The sequence below is a fragment of the Pristiophorus japonicus genome, chromosome 3 (genome assembly GCF_044704955.1).
Source record: "Pristiophorus japonicus isolate sPriJap1 chromosome 3, sPriJap1.hap1, whole genome shotgun sequence".
NCBI classification, from domain to species: domain Eukaryota; kingdom Metazoa; phylum Chordata; class Chondrichthyes; family Pristiophoridae; genus Pristiophorus; species Pristiophorus japonicus.
In genome coordinates this window covers 143589344-143604217 of record NC_091979.1, presented here as the reverse complement: position 1 = coordinate 143604217, position 14874 = coordinate 143589344, and the positions used below count along the sequence as shown (strand labels likewise).

At 44.0% G+C, this 14874-nt stretch overlaps 1 protein-coding gene across 3 annotated transcripts in view; it reads right to left on the bottom strand.

Annotated features, from left to right (window-relative positions):
- LOC139259923 (NGFI-A-binding protein 1-like) overlaps positions 1-14874 on the bottom strand; it is a 133649-nt gene that overhangs the window by 36836 nt on the left and 81939 nt on the right. For all 3 annotated transcript variants that reach the window (XM_070875874.1, XM_070875875.1, XM_070875873.1), the window contains exons 2-4: positions 12382-13215; positions 8654-8787; positions 8494-8545 (exon numbers count right to left, since the gene is read on the bottom strand). In XM_070875874.1, coding sequence (XP_070731975.1) covers positions 8494-8545; positions 8654-8787; positions 12382-13200 — 1005 coding nt within the window. In that variant the 5' untranslated portion in view covers positions 13201-13215. The remainder of the gene's footprint in view (positions 1-8493; positions 8546-8653; positions 8788-12381; positions 13216-14874) is intronic.

The following is a 14874-nucleotide window of genomic DNA, read 5'->3' as shown; positions in this document are numbered from 1 at the left end:
CGTTAATGCGATGCAGTTAACACCTTGTTGGCGTTGTGGAGGTGATCATCGGGCCCATCAGTGCCGCTTCAAGCACTATGCGTGCAACGGTTGTAGAACAATGGGACACCTCCAGCGAATGTGGAGGCGAGCTGCAAACCCTGCAAACCGCCACGTTGCAGAGGAAGATCGATCCACTGTGGATCAGGCTGAATTGGAGACTCGTACAGAAGAGGCAGAAGTGTATGGGGAACACACATTCACCATGAAATGTCCACCAATAATGTTGGAGGTTGAACTGAACGGAATTCCAGTTTCTATGGAACTGGACACGGGTGCGCGTCAGTCCATAATGAGTAAAAAGGCTTTCGACAGGCTATGGGGCAAAAAGGCGCACAGGCCCAAACTCAGCCCCATTCACACCAATCTAAGGAATTACACCAAGTAACTAATCCCTGTAATTGGCAGTGCAGAAGTCAAAGTCTCCTATGACAGAGCAGCACACAAACTTCCGTTGTGGATTGTGCCAGGGGATGGCCCCACATTGTTTGGCAGAAGCTGGCTGGGAAAAATCCGCTGGAACTGGGACGACATTCGAGCGCTTTCATCCGTCGACGATGCCTCATGTGCCCAGGTTCTGAGCAGGTTTCCATCATTGTTCGAGCCAGGCATTGGAAGCTTCTCGGGGGCGAAAGTGCAGATCCATTTGGTTTCCGGTACACGACCCATCCAACACAAGGCATGGGCGGTGCCATATATGATGCGGGAGAAAGTGGAAATTGAGCTGGATAGGCTGCAGCGAGAAGGCATCATCACACCGGTGGAATTCAACGAGTGGGTTAGTCAGTTTGTCCCGGTACTTAGAGGACGGCACGGTCAGAATTTGTGGGGACTATAAAGTAATGATTAATCGTTTTTCACTACAGGACCAGTACCGCTACCCAAGACAGACGACCTATTAGCGACCCTGGCTGGAGGGAAGACATTCACCAAGCTGGACCTGACCTCGGCCTACATGTCACAGCAGCTGGAGGAGTCTTCGAAAGGCCTCACCTGCATCAACACGCACAAACATCTGTTCATCTATAACAAATGCCCGCTCGGGATTCGGTTGGCCGTGGTAATCTTCCAACGGAACATGGAGAGTCTGCTAAAGTCGGTTCCTCGCACCGTGGTTTTCCAGGACGACATACTGGTTACAGGTTGGGGCACCATTGAGCATTTGAAGAATCTGGAAGAGGTTCTGAGTCGGTTGGATCACGTGGGGCTCAGGTTGAAACGTTCGAAGTGCGTTTTTGTGGCGCAGGAGGTCGAGTTCTTGGGAAGAACAATCGTAGCAGACGGCATCAGACCCACCGACGCCAAGAAGGAGGTCATCAAGAACGCGCCGAGACCACAGAACGTGACGGAGCTGCGGTCGTTCCTGGGGCTCCTTAACTATTTCGGTGATTTCCTACCTGTGTTAAGCTCTCTGCTAGAACCCTACATGTGCTGCTGCTCAAGGGAGACGACTGGGTATGGGGGAATTCACAAGAGGCTGCCTTTAAAAAAGCCAGAAATCTGTTGTGTTCAAACAAACTGCTCATCCTGTATGACCCTTGTAAAGGATTTGTGCTAGCTTGCGATAGAAACATAGAAAATAGGTGCAGGAGTAGGCCATTCGAGCCTGCACCACCATGCAATAAGATCATAGCTGATCATTCACCTCAGTACCCCTTTCCCGCTTTCTCTCCATACCCCTTGATCCCTTTAGCCGTAAGGGCCATATCTAACTCTCTCTTGAATATATCCAATGAACTGACATCAACAACTTTCTGTGGTAGAGAATTCCACAGGTTAACAACCCTGAGTGAAGATGTTTCTCCTCATCTCAGTCCTAAATGGCTTACCCCTTATCCTTAGACTGTGTTCCCTGGTTCTGGACTTCCCCAACATCAGGAACATTCTTCCTGCATCTAGCCTGTCCAGTCCCGTCAGAATTTTATATGTTTCCATGAGATCCCCTCTCATTCTTCTAAACTCCAGTGAATACAGGCCCAGTCGATCCAGTCTCTCCTCATATGTCAGTCCTGCCAACCCAGGAATCAGTCTGGTGAACCTTCGCTGCACTCCCTCAATAGCAAGAAGATCCTTCCTCAGATTAGGAGACCAAAACTGAACACAATATTCCAGGTGTGGCCTCACCAAGGCCCTGTACAACTGCAGTAAGACCTCCCTGCTCCTATACGCAAATCCCCTAGCTATGAAGGCCAACATACCATTTGCCTTCTTCACCACCTGCTGTACTTGCATGCCAACTTTCAATGACTGATGTACTATGACACCCAGGTCTCGTTGCATCTCCTCTTTTCCTAATCTGCCACCATTCAGATAATAATCTGTGTTCGTGTTTTTGCCACCAAAGTGGATAACCTCACATTTATCCTCATTATACTGCATCTGCCTTGCATTTGCCCACTCCCACACCCTGCAGCCTCTTAGCATCCTCCTCACAGCTCACACTGCCACCCAGTTTAGTGTCATCTGCAAACTTGGAGATATTCCACTCAATTCCTTCATCTAAATCATTAATGTATATTGTAAATAGCTGGGGTCCCAGCACTGAGCCCTGCGGCACTCCACTAGTCACTGGCTGCCATTCTGAAAAGGACCCGTTTATCCCAACTCTCCGTTTCCTATCTGCCAACCAGTTCTCTATCCACGTCAGTACATTACCCCCAATACCATGTGTTTTAATTTTGCACACCAATCTCTTGTGTGGGACCTTGTCAAAAGCCTTTTCAAGTCCAAATACATCACATCCACTGGTTCGCCCTTGTCCACTCTGCTAGTTACATCCTCAAAAAATTCCAGAAGATTTGTCAGGCATTATTTCCCTTTCATAAATCCATGCTGACTTGGACCGATCCTGTCACTGCTTTCCAAATGCGCTGCTATTTCATCTTTAATAATTCATTCCAATATTTTCCCCACTACGGAGGTCAAGCTAACCGGTCTATAATTTCCCATTTTCTCTCTCCCTCCTTTTTTTAAAAAAGTGGTGTTACATTAGCTACCCTCCAGTCCATAGGAACTGATCCACAGTCGATAGACTATTGAAAAATGATCACCAATGCATCAACTATTTCTAGGGCCACTTGCTTAAGTACTCTGGGATGCAGACTATCAGGCCCCGGGGATTTATCGGCCTTCAATCCCATCAATTTCCCGAACAGAATTTCCTGCCCAATAAGGATTTCCTTCAGTTCCTCCTTCTCACTAGATGCATCGCCATATGGGGTCGTGTATTTATTACAACATGCTAACAAATCGGGGATTTTGCAACCGGTCGCTTATGCATCCAGGAGTTTGTCCAAGACCGAAAAGGTCTACAGCATGATTGAAAAAGAGGCTCTGGCGTGCGTTTACAGGGTAAAGAAAATGCACCAGTACTTATTTGGCCTCAAGTTTGAGCTTGAAACTGGCCACAAGCTGCTCATATCGCTGTTCTCAGAGCAAAGGGATTAACACCAATGCCTCTGCCCGCATCCAACGATGGGCGCTCATGCTGTCGGCATACAACTATGTAATCCGCCACAGACCGGGCACAGAGAACTGCGCAGATGCTCTCAGTCGGCTGCCATTGCCCACCACCAGGGTGGAAATGGCACAGCCAGCTCATGGGAATAGATGCATTTGAAAACAGGAATTCCCCTGTTACAGCCCACCAGATCAGGACCTGGACCAGTCCTTGGTTTAAAAAAAAAACAGCTTCCCAGCGGAGATGCAGGAGGCAATTAAGCTGTTCCACAGGTGCAAAAGACGAAATGTCCTTGCAGGCGGACTGTCTGTTGTGGGGCAATCACGTGGTCTTGCCCAAGAAAGGCAGAGATACGTTCATTTGTGAACTGCACAGCACCCACCCAGGCATTGTATAGATGAAAGCCCTAGCCAGATCCCACGTGTGGTGACCCGGCATCGACTCAGATTTAGAATCATGTGTGCGCCAGTGCAACACTTGCTCTCAGCTGAGCAATGCACCCAAAAAGCACCACTAAGTTTGTGATCGTGGCCCTCCAAATCGTGGTCGAGGATCCAAGTGGACTATGCATTTCTAGGCAAAATGTTTTTGGTTGTCGTGGACACTTACTCAAAATGGATTGAATGTGCAATAATGTCTGTAAGCACATCCACGGCCACCATTGAAAGCCTATGAGCCATGTTTGCCACGCACGGCCTGCCGGATGTCTTAGTCAGCGACAATGGGCTGTGTTTCACCAGTGCTGAATTCAAGGAATTCATGACCCGCAATGGGATCAAGCACGTCACATCTGCCCTGTTCAAGCCCGCATCCAACAGCCAGGCAGAACGGGCAGTTCAGACCATCAAACAAAGCCTGAAACGTGTGTCGGAAGGCTCCCTGCAGATCCGACTATCCCATGTGCTGCTCAGCTACCGCACCAGACCCCGCTCACTCACCGGGTTCCCCCAGCCGAGCTGCTCATGAAAAGGGCGCTCAAAACAAGGCGCTCTCTTGTCCACCCTGATCACGTCGAGGGCAAGCGGCATCAACAAAGTATGTACCATGATCGCGCAAATTTGTCACGTGATGGAGGTCAATGATCCTGTGTTTGTACTCAATTATGGACATGGTCCCAAATGGCTCGCTGGCACGGTCATAGCCAAAGAGGGGAGTAGGGTGTTTCAGGTCAAATTGGCTAATGGACTAACGTGCAGAAAGCATTTGGACCAAATCAAATTGCGGTTCACCAACAGCTACGAACAACCCGAAGAAGACACCACCAACTTCGACCCTCCAATACACACACGTGGCAACCGACATCATGATTGACCACGAAGCTGAACTCACCATCCCCAGCAGCCCGGCAAGGCCGGCTACCCAGCAGCCCAGTGATGAACCAACCAACTCACCCACACCCGCATTTGTACCGAGATGATCGGCAAGGGAGCGAAAAGCCCCAAATCATCTCACCTTGTAAATAAGTATACTATTGACTTCACGGGGGAGTGATGTTATGTATTTAATCACTTGTAACTTGTATTACACTACCACCAGAGGGCCTATGTGTTGGGAGTCCCAAGGGATCCCAGCATCCCTTGGGAGTACGGTATATAAGCAGGCCACCCACGAGGTATCAGCACTTTGGAGTCTTATTAAAGGAGCTAAGGTCACACTTGCTCTTTGTACACAGTAACTCAGTTTCATCCTTTATTGTGAACGTATCAGTTTACCAACAAAAATAATGAAATACCTCCTAACATGAATTTGGAAAAGGCCAGTAAGCCCATCAAATTCACTCCTACTGCAGTCCATATGCAATTTACTCCACTGTGCATCTCTACTATCCATTTAATCTCCCAAAGGTAATTTCTGCATAGATAATTCCTCTAATTATCTACTCAAGTTAACCAGTTTTCTTATATATCATTCTCATATACAAGTAAACTGTAAAACAGGGGTACAGAATTAGAGAGCCAGGATCATAACCCCACACTCTCCACCCATCCAAACCCAGACATTTTTTACAACAAAGTCCATGTGAGCCTCACGTCATAACAGAGCAATAAGGCAACAAATTTGCCCCTCCGTCGCAAACTGGAGAGATAATTCAAATTAAATGAATATTCTCCGCCCGAATCCAAGGGGCGGAAAATAGCCCTTTTTTTGTGTTTTAATTGGTTGCGGTGGTGTTTGGGGCAGCAGTGCGTCAGGAGCGGGGTAGAAGGCGGGCGGTGTCGTTGGCGCAACGCTGATGACATCAGTGTCCCATCCCTGGGCCACCAGGGAAGGCTTCAGCCAGGACAGCGGTCCGGCACCCAAAGAGGGGTGCCGGGCTGCCAATTAAAATAAAATGGCAGCTGCAGCGGTGCGCCCTCCCCCTTTAAGGGCGGATGCGCCGCCCAGCCACTGGCAGCTTCCCGCCGGGTAAAGCTGTTGGGGGCACCGAGCAGCGCCGATTCCGCTCCTGCGGGGTAATTTCCCTCGCGGGGCGGAAAGGGGTGGGATCACGAGGCACGGCGCCAGGAGGCAATTTCAGATTGGCCGGACCACCTGCCTGTCCCCGGTCGGAAAGTCCTTACTGCCCCTAAGTGGCGGCAATGGATCTTTTGTGGGGGTGGGGGAGCGGGGGTCAATTCCGGCCCGTAAGTCTTGGAAGCATCAGCCACGCTTCTCACAACCCACCTCAACACATCATTGTTCTTTTGATAAGGTACCCAAAATGCAAATAGGACATCAACAACGATCTAAGCAAGGTTCAACTTGTTTTGACTTTAGTGAAATTTCTTGGAGGGATTATAGTATTTCATTAACTTTGTTGACAACTGTTTCACATTGTCTGCAAACTAAATGAATGAACACCAGTAGTGTGGCAATTCCTTTACTTTCCCAATGGGGAAAAAAAAAAGCCATTTCCAGACACTGAAGAATTTTCCATGATGGTGTGTTTGGATTACAAATACAAGGAGTGCGGCCAGGGTGAATGGTTGCAATCACCGCCTGGTAAAACAGGCTGCACAAGAACAGCAAAGTAAAATGGGCCTGCTCGACATATTCCAAGTAGTTCCAATTCTAAACAGCATTAACATACGTAAACATCGGCAGGGATTACCACAGTGTATCAAACAGAACAGCAATTTAAAGCTTAGCTGCTAAGATTTACTATTAGCATGACACTGACATTCATAGTAGAAATGGAATTCTGCCCAGTGTGTGCATGGTTCTGGAAAGCATCCTTTTTCACATCCCAGCTATGAACTGCCAGAAACATTACAAGTGAAATTTGCAGATTCAAACAAGAGTCAGTCCAGATACTTGAACCGGTGACCTTTACATTATGAAGGAAACTTCCGAGCATTCCACTACTGGGCTGCTGGACCCTGAGAATCTTCAGAGTTTGTGAAATCAGAAGGCTGCTTCTGTGCTTTCTGATGTACAGTTACCACCATTGGTTTCTGATTATTTCCAAACCTACATTTCATTGCTTAGAATTCACAGATTATTCACGTTTGGTATTCAGCCTACATTAGAAGAAAATCCAGTTGAACTATTAAATAGAAGACAGTATAGAAACACAATCTAACTTTAAAGAATTTCTGGCATTGCTTTCCAGTACCAAATAAAAATGATACAACTATTTTGCATTGGATAAACTAGAAAATCACATTCTCAAACTATGGTACGAGATAATACAGATATATATTTAGAGAACGAATAAAAGATATCCTGTCCGCATACCCATTCCTTGCTGACCTACATTGGCTCACTAGCCTCCAATGCATTAAACTTAAAATCCTTGTCTACAAATCCCTCAATGGCCTCCTGCCACCTTATTGCTGCAGTCTGCTTAAATCCTATATCCTCTCCCACACCCTCAAACCCGCTACTCCCTTCAGTCACTTTGGCCCTACGCTCTGGCACACCCTCTGTAAACCCCTCTGCCTCTCTACTTCTCAAAACTCACATTTTTGAATAAGCTTTCAGTCACCCCTCCCAATCTCTCCCCTCATGGCTTGACATCCATTCCCTTATCTCCTTCCACCTATAAAGTGCCTTGGGTCTTTTTTTAAAAACATTAAAAATTCCATATAAATGAAGGTTGTTATCTGTAGCAGTCAAAAAGTAGTAACAAGTCATTTGAATCTGGAGGTGAAATGGTATCTCTAATGCTCCAGGATGTTTTGATTCATGCTGAAGAAAGAAATGCTTTATTCTTTTTTTGGGGCACCACACATCATAGTGAACACCAAAAAACTGGATTGAGGATGTCCACATAGTTGTGGTATTATCACTGCACAGTTCAACATTTAGTTGCCAGAACATAACACTTGTCAATGTGTGTAAACACTTGCACATGATATTGACAACTGCCATTTAAAATACTAACACATCCTCATGGATTCTGTTCACTTAAATAACCACAGCCTTTGGTAATTACATCTGAAACTATTTAAAAAGTGTTTTTTTTAAATACATTGTAGGCTGTGTCATTTTAACTGCATATATAACCTTTGCCCCAGTTATTGTACTCTGTAGGATTTCTGATTTTATCAATTTGTACCGCACCCATGTTCTTTGTGTGAGCCCCAACAGTATGAATCAATGTGCACAGAAGTCCACATTCTGCACATTTGCACTCTGAAAACACAATCACAGTTTATTTAATTGGTAAAGGGATCATGATTTCGAAGAATGGAATCTTTCACTCATTCAATATGCATAAGAGCAAGTTCCACCCTATGCAAGGCCCATTTTGTACACTGGCAACATATTTGTTGGCTTTGTTGCATTTCTTTTTTCCTTTACTAGCTCTATGCTTCAGCACATTTGCTCCAATGTATTTCTCAGAAACCAGTGTGCATATTAAATGAAAGTTTGAAACTTCCTAACACTATTTTAATGCGTCATCTAGTTACGGTTAGAATCTACACAAATCATTCACACCTTCAAATACTTAATAGAAGGGGCACTTCGGAATGGGAAACATGCACGTAAAATAATAAACCACACATTACCTCCGTTTTTATTCGTTTGGGAGACGATTCATCCTGTTCTGCACATCTAGACCTGCAGTTAAATACAGACAGGCAGCTTTTAATAATCTAACAATGTGAAATGTTAAATATCAGGAAAAGATTAATACAAATTTTTAGATAAAAAAAAGGCGGCCCTCACCTGGAGGTTTTATAAGTGTATTTGTAGGTTACTTCTCGGGAGACTTGTCGAGCTAACGTAAATAGCTCATCTCTCCGAGTGAGCAATGCATTATCCTTTGTACAGAGTTGAGCGGCTGCTTCATTAACAGTTAGCTGTAAACAAATGTCAAATTATGAGTTGCAGGACTACTTTGATGGCTCATACTTAACAAAGATTACATCCCCAATCTGTAATGAGTCAGCTGTAGTAAAGGGGCTACTATAACAACAGTGGCCGCACTAAATAATTCACTGAATGTTAAGTGCGGAGATGTTTGAGAAACATGAAGTGTTATATAAATTCACGTTCTTTATTACAATCTAAGTTAGCAAAGGGAGAGTGCAGAAATCACCAAAGGTCCTCTCTTGATTGCTATCCATCAACTCCTGATGGAAAGGGCGCCTTTGTGTTGCCTGGTTGAGAACAGGACTGGGATCAACTACAATGTCCTTTATGGTTAAATCACCAGCCAACACAAAGGTGCCCTTTGCTTCCATGCTCACACATCCTCGAAACAAAGGACGCTTTTGGATGAGATAATTTAGTCTAGATGATGTACCAGCAAGATTTCAATTCCATTCAAGATAAGGAGGTAAGAAAATTGCTGAAAAAAGAAATGGCAAGAAAAAGTATTTTATGGTGTTTACAAAAAAAAACCTCATCCTTTCCATCACTGAATTACAACAAATAGCATAAAACTAAAATTACGAGAACAGACCCCCATAATGTAATTTCAGTTATCCTTCCAAGGCTAGATGGCACAATGGTTAACACAGTCCTTTCCACAAGCATACACGATGTTAGTAGTTGTGCAGTAGAACGTACTCTTCAGAGGCTGGAATTGAGATTTGTTATTGGGCAACAAACATGCTAGTTGTGCCTCTACCTTTATTGGGATATTTTTCACATTATAAGCAGCTCCTCAATTAAAATGTTATTTTTAATGATGGATAAGATTATTATACAAGTTCTTCAAAATGGAATGCAGTTAAAAAATATTGACTACCTTACTAGGCTCTAATAAACAAATGGTAAATTTTACATAATAAACAGCTAAACATTTTAATTTGATTTCTTAGTTAATAGAAAAATCAGTTATAATTTCACAAAGTTATTGGCCAGCATTTGCTGCCAAAATCACAGCAAATTTAATGGCGCTTGCCATTATTAACGTGTAAATTGTTCAGCTACTTGGCGAGGAAGAGATATCACGTGAATTACGAATCGACTCAAGTTGGTGTACAATTTGTGTCGCTCCAATTAGCCTTGCAAAAACAGCAGCTTGCCCTCAACCTCCCAGTGAATTTCATGAAATTGCTGCATTTGTGCATTAATTGGCAAGTGACAGAAAGTTAGGACTGCTAATTAACAGTGCAAGTACCTTTATTAAAAAATTGGAGATGTGTGTTCCTGGAATGCCAATCAACCTTTCCAGCCCAGAAAGAGAACAATTTAAACTGTGGAGTCTCATTCCTACAGGCGGTAAATTGTTAAGAGATTTTTTTTTATAAACTTCTCTTTTGGGTTTCTTTTCCTCTCTCAATCCAATCTTTCTTTCCCTCGCTTTCTGTAGCCGATTTCAGGCAAAATCATCCTATTTTATTTTCTGTTGTTGCTCTTTTCTTTCTCAATCCTTAAATCTCATTGGTTAAGGAGATAGACTATTGGTCATGTTGGTCACCAAGGTTCTAGATGCCGTTGCCCCATTAGAAGAGCACACTTCCAGCAACTTACAGGGCAAACATTTTGAGCTGAACGGGGAGGGAAAATGTCTAACTAATGGGCCAGGCCACGAGATGCCCCGCTCGAGCAAATTCTGGGCCAATAACAAAAAGTGACTTGCTTAGAAGCTGTATTCAGAGAAGGATAGGTTAATCCAGATAACTAAAATTCTTAAGCATTTTTGAAATGCCTCCATATAGATTCATTGGGCCCAAATTTGGCCCTCCGGTTTTTTCAGCGCACTTACGTGAGGTGCGCCGACTTTCCACGCTCAAAACAACGCACAAAAGATATCGCCGTATTCTCCCTGCTCTGTTGACTGTCCTTGTGCTTGGCGCGGTGTGGCAATTACAGTGGGAGGCGGAGCTAGGGCCCTGCGCTCAAGAGTGCCGGCAGCTCAACACATGCGCACTGGTGGTTTTGCGCATGCGCAGTAGCTCCTCTGCAGCGTGGGACCCGATGTCCCGCCCTTATCCCAGGCCGAGTGGCGTTACAACGCGCGCTGGACTGCTGCACGTCAAGGAGAGAGTCCCGCACTTATCCCCGGCCGAGTGGCCTCCTGCACCGAGGTAGGACTCGAGTTTTATTTTTTATTTATTGATGGTTGTGCTTTTTAGCGAGGAGAGTTTTTTTTTGAAGTGGGGTGGGGGGGGGGGTTGGTGGGGTGGAGTCAGGATTTCGCGGAGTGAGAAGTCCACCATTCCCTCGGAGTTGACTCCTGCAGCTTCCGTGTTCTGCGAGCCCAGCCTGGTGTGTGTTGTGTGGCCAGTTCCCTGTGCTCCCTCCCCCGCCCGGGCGTCCCACCCACCTGCACCTATCCCCAATATAGAGTGGCCTTTTGCACCGGCAGGCCCGCTGACTACCTTGGTCGAGTTATGAAGGAGGACTTAAGATTTTTTTTTAAAAATTGATGGTTTTTACGCTTCTTGAATGTTGTTGTGAAGATGTTTAATGCTTTGCAAAGTCCTCTCCGCTTCGCTTCCCTTCCCCCCCAATCTCTGGCTACCTGCGCTGATTTCTTAACTCTCCGCAAGGGTTTTCTAAGCGGCCGCAAGTGGCCACATACGCTGGCCTAAGTTAGTTTGGAGCAACTATTTAGCTATCCAAACTGGCTTAAATGGCCAAAACAGGCATAAGCGGCTGGTAACGCCCCCTTTTGAAAAAAAAACTATACTATAAAAAATCCCAACTAACTCACTTACACTGGTGCAAATTAAACGTACAGAATGGGGATTTTTAAGATACTCCAGAAAAATCAAGTTGCTCCAAAAAAAAAAACGGAGCAACTCCTGGGCAAATTTGGGCCCAATATAACTACTAATAATTCTGCAAAAGTGGAAAATGTGCCTTGATCTGTAAAATGTGATTAGATAACAAATTTAAACAAAATCAACACTCAACAGTCCTGGAGACAGCAAAAATTCAATCGTGATCCAGAAAGCAATTTTGTTTATAAAATACTGATATCCAATACAGTAGGCAAATTAGTGAGACTCGTGTGGTTTTGACCAAACTAAGACTTTCTCACACCTGACTAGTCTTTCGGGAGTACTAAACCTTTTTAAAGGTACAAGTGAGCAGGAAACATGAATGTCAATTTACCTTTTACATCAAGATCAGATTACTTTTATTGTTAGTTCTTCAGCCCAACTTTTATTGTAAAGTAAGCACAGAACATTAATGACTAAACTACTTGCTTTGCAAATTCTTGTAATAGATCTGAGCACCCAAGGCAGACATCACTACCACCCACTATGAACATATGCATGAAGATCTGTCATTTCTAAACTAGGGCAGGAGCTGAAATCGTGCCCACTTTCCAATACAGAAGTACATGACTGGCCTGATGACTGGCGAAACACCAACATTAAAAAAATATTGGGCTCCACCTGTTCTACTGAAGGACTGCAGAATATAAAATGTTGTAAAGGTGGTGATGTAAAAAAGAGAAAAGTAGGGCACGAGATATTGAAAAATTCCTGTACCTCATGAAGTGTAAGATGCTTTCCATCCTTCCTTTTGGAATCGAACCGTCCATATATTGCACTATATTTTCGAATTTCTTCTTCTTTGTGGGGGTCACTATCATTCATGTCAAATATGTGACTGATCATTTTTGCTAACTTCTTATTGGTTCTTAAAAATTCTTTCACTTCATTCCCGTCTGCTTTTGGAATGCCTTGAACCAAACGCTCAACAGATTCTGTAATTGCAACGACTGCAGCAGCGTCAAGAGTTTCACCATTTTCTTTTGGCGAGGACGGAGACGCAGGATCAGTGGGGGAAAGACTGTGTTCACTCTCGGTGGTGGACTGTCCTTGCCAGAACCGTGGTTCACTGCATATTTGCAGTGGTGAATTCCCTGCCATGCCAGACTTGTTTGGGCCCACTCCCTGTCCACACATCGCAGCCAAGCATTTTGGAAACTTCACCGGAGGTTCCCGAAGGTTGCTGTTTCTTTCATGACTGTTAGCATTTGACCCAGGAAAAGCAGCTGAGCCCTCAGATACTTTGTACAGTGGGATGCTGCTGACTGGAAGAGAATTCAGGGGTTGATTGAAGACAGAGGGATTTGTCACCCAGTCTCTCAAAGCTTTTTGCAATCTCCTGACATGCAGAGGTTTGCTAGCCATGCCAACCAGGGCCATGATCTCCAAGAATTCCTCCTCCCCTGCTTCACAGAGCTGCTGCACATCATCTCCCCCTTGCTGAATGAAAGCATCATAATAAGACAAGAGATTGGCTCGTTGTAGAATGCGATAGAGTTGCAATTCACCAAGGGTCCTTGGTAAAGAAGTTGCCATGACCAAATATAGCACCTGTGTTTAAAAAAAAAGCAGTAAATTAATTAAAGTAAAAACCATTTGCAGAGTAAATGTCAGACTTTGGCTGTTTACACAGTGAATTCTGAGTACGTTCATACCACACTCCACCTCTGCTGTCTGTAGGTGGCACGATACAGGCTCCTCTTGTTTGGAGCACAGACATTCTCCAACGTTTACAGCCTGATAACTTGCCCACAATATTATGCTACACAAAGTATGAGATAGGTAGTTCCATGATACATCCATAAGTGTTAAATACAAAATAAAACTTAGTTAATTTAATATTGTTCTTCATTTAAAGCTAGTCTAGTGACGTACCCATTTTATTGAGCTGCAAAATGGTATTTTTCCACATCAAAAAAAATTCCACATCAAAAATATTTCTAATATATTGCAATGAAAAATAAATGTGAAAAGAAATGGCAAGATTCTCTTTTAATGCAAATTATGAGTGCTCACTGATTAAAAACAATTAAAATTACCATGTTTTTGCCTTAGTTTTAATAAAAAATAGAACTGTGTTGATGACATCATTGGCTGAGGTATTCAGCCGGGCACTGTGAGCGAACTGCATTTATCGTAGCAGTCATCAAATCAGAGTGCTTCTGCACTCGTGTCATTTCAGCTGTGCGTGTTAATTCAATACCCTGTCAATGCAAACTAAGCAACTCCCAGTGTTCCAATCACTGGAAATCTTCTGTTGTACAGAAAAATTGCCTTTATGCAGATGTGACAGCAAAAGAAAATAAAAGATACTGGTAACTCCAGGATGTGAATGAATGTCTCAATAGGTTGTAGCAATTCTAAAGCTAGTGTTAAGCAGGGAGTGTTAAGCAGAGCAAACACGATACAAGCTCTGCCATGGGGATGCATGTAGCTATCACCAAATTAGCATTTTAAAATCCATGGGGCCTTATAATAAGAGTGACATGTTATTCAGACATTAAAGTCTCAGTCAAATGCACCTATTGTATTTCTATGGTACTTAGTAAATCAGAATTTAATCTTTGATACTTTATTATTTTTTCCTGAGAGTCAACAAAAATGGAAAAACATACAGTTCACAACCTGAAGGTTTGAGTCTCCACACTTACAATAGTTAACTGCAGCAATTTGCCATGGCTTCTTCCACAACACCTCCAAAACCCATGACCTCTACTATCTAGAAGGACAAGAGCAGCAGGGCACATGGGAACACCATCACCTGCAGATTCCCCGCCAGGTTACACACCATCCCGACTTGGAAGTATATCGCCGTTCCTTCATTGTCACTGGATTAAAATCCTGGAACTCATTCCCCAACAGCACTGTGGGAGTACCTTCACCACTCTGACTGCAGAGGTTCAAAAATTGGGCTCACCACCACCTTCTTAAAGGGTAATAAATGCTGGCCTTGCCAGCAAAGCCCATATCACAGGAACAAATAAAAAGAAGAAATTCCTGCCGTCAATAATAGCAGAAAATGTCAGCATACATACCAAATAGAATTTCCTATTTCACATGGATGCTGGATTTTTTGATAAAAGGATCAAAAGGAAGACTTTAACCACCCAAAGACTTCAGCTATCAAACCAATCACAACCTACAAAGTTATTCAAATCCGTGAACACGTTGCAATCTCAATATGCTTCTGGCCACTTAATAATGTACAAC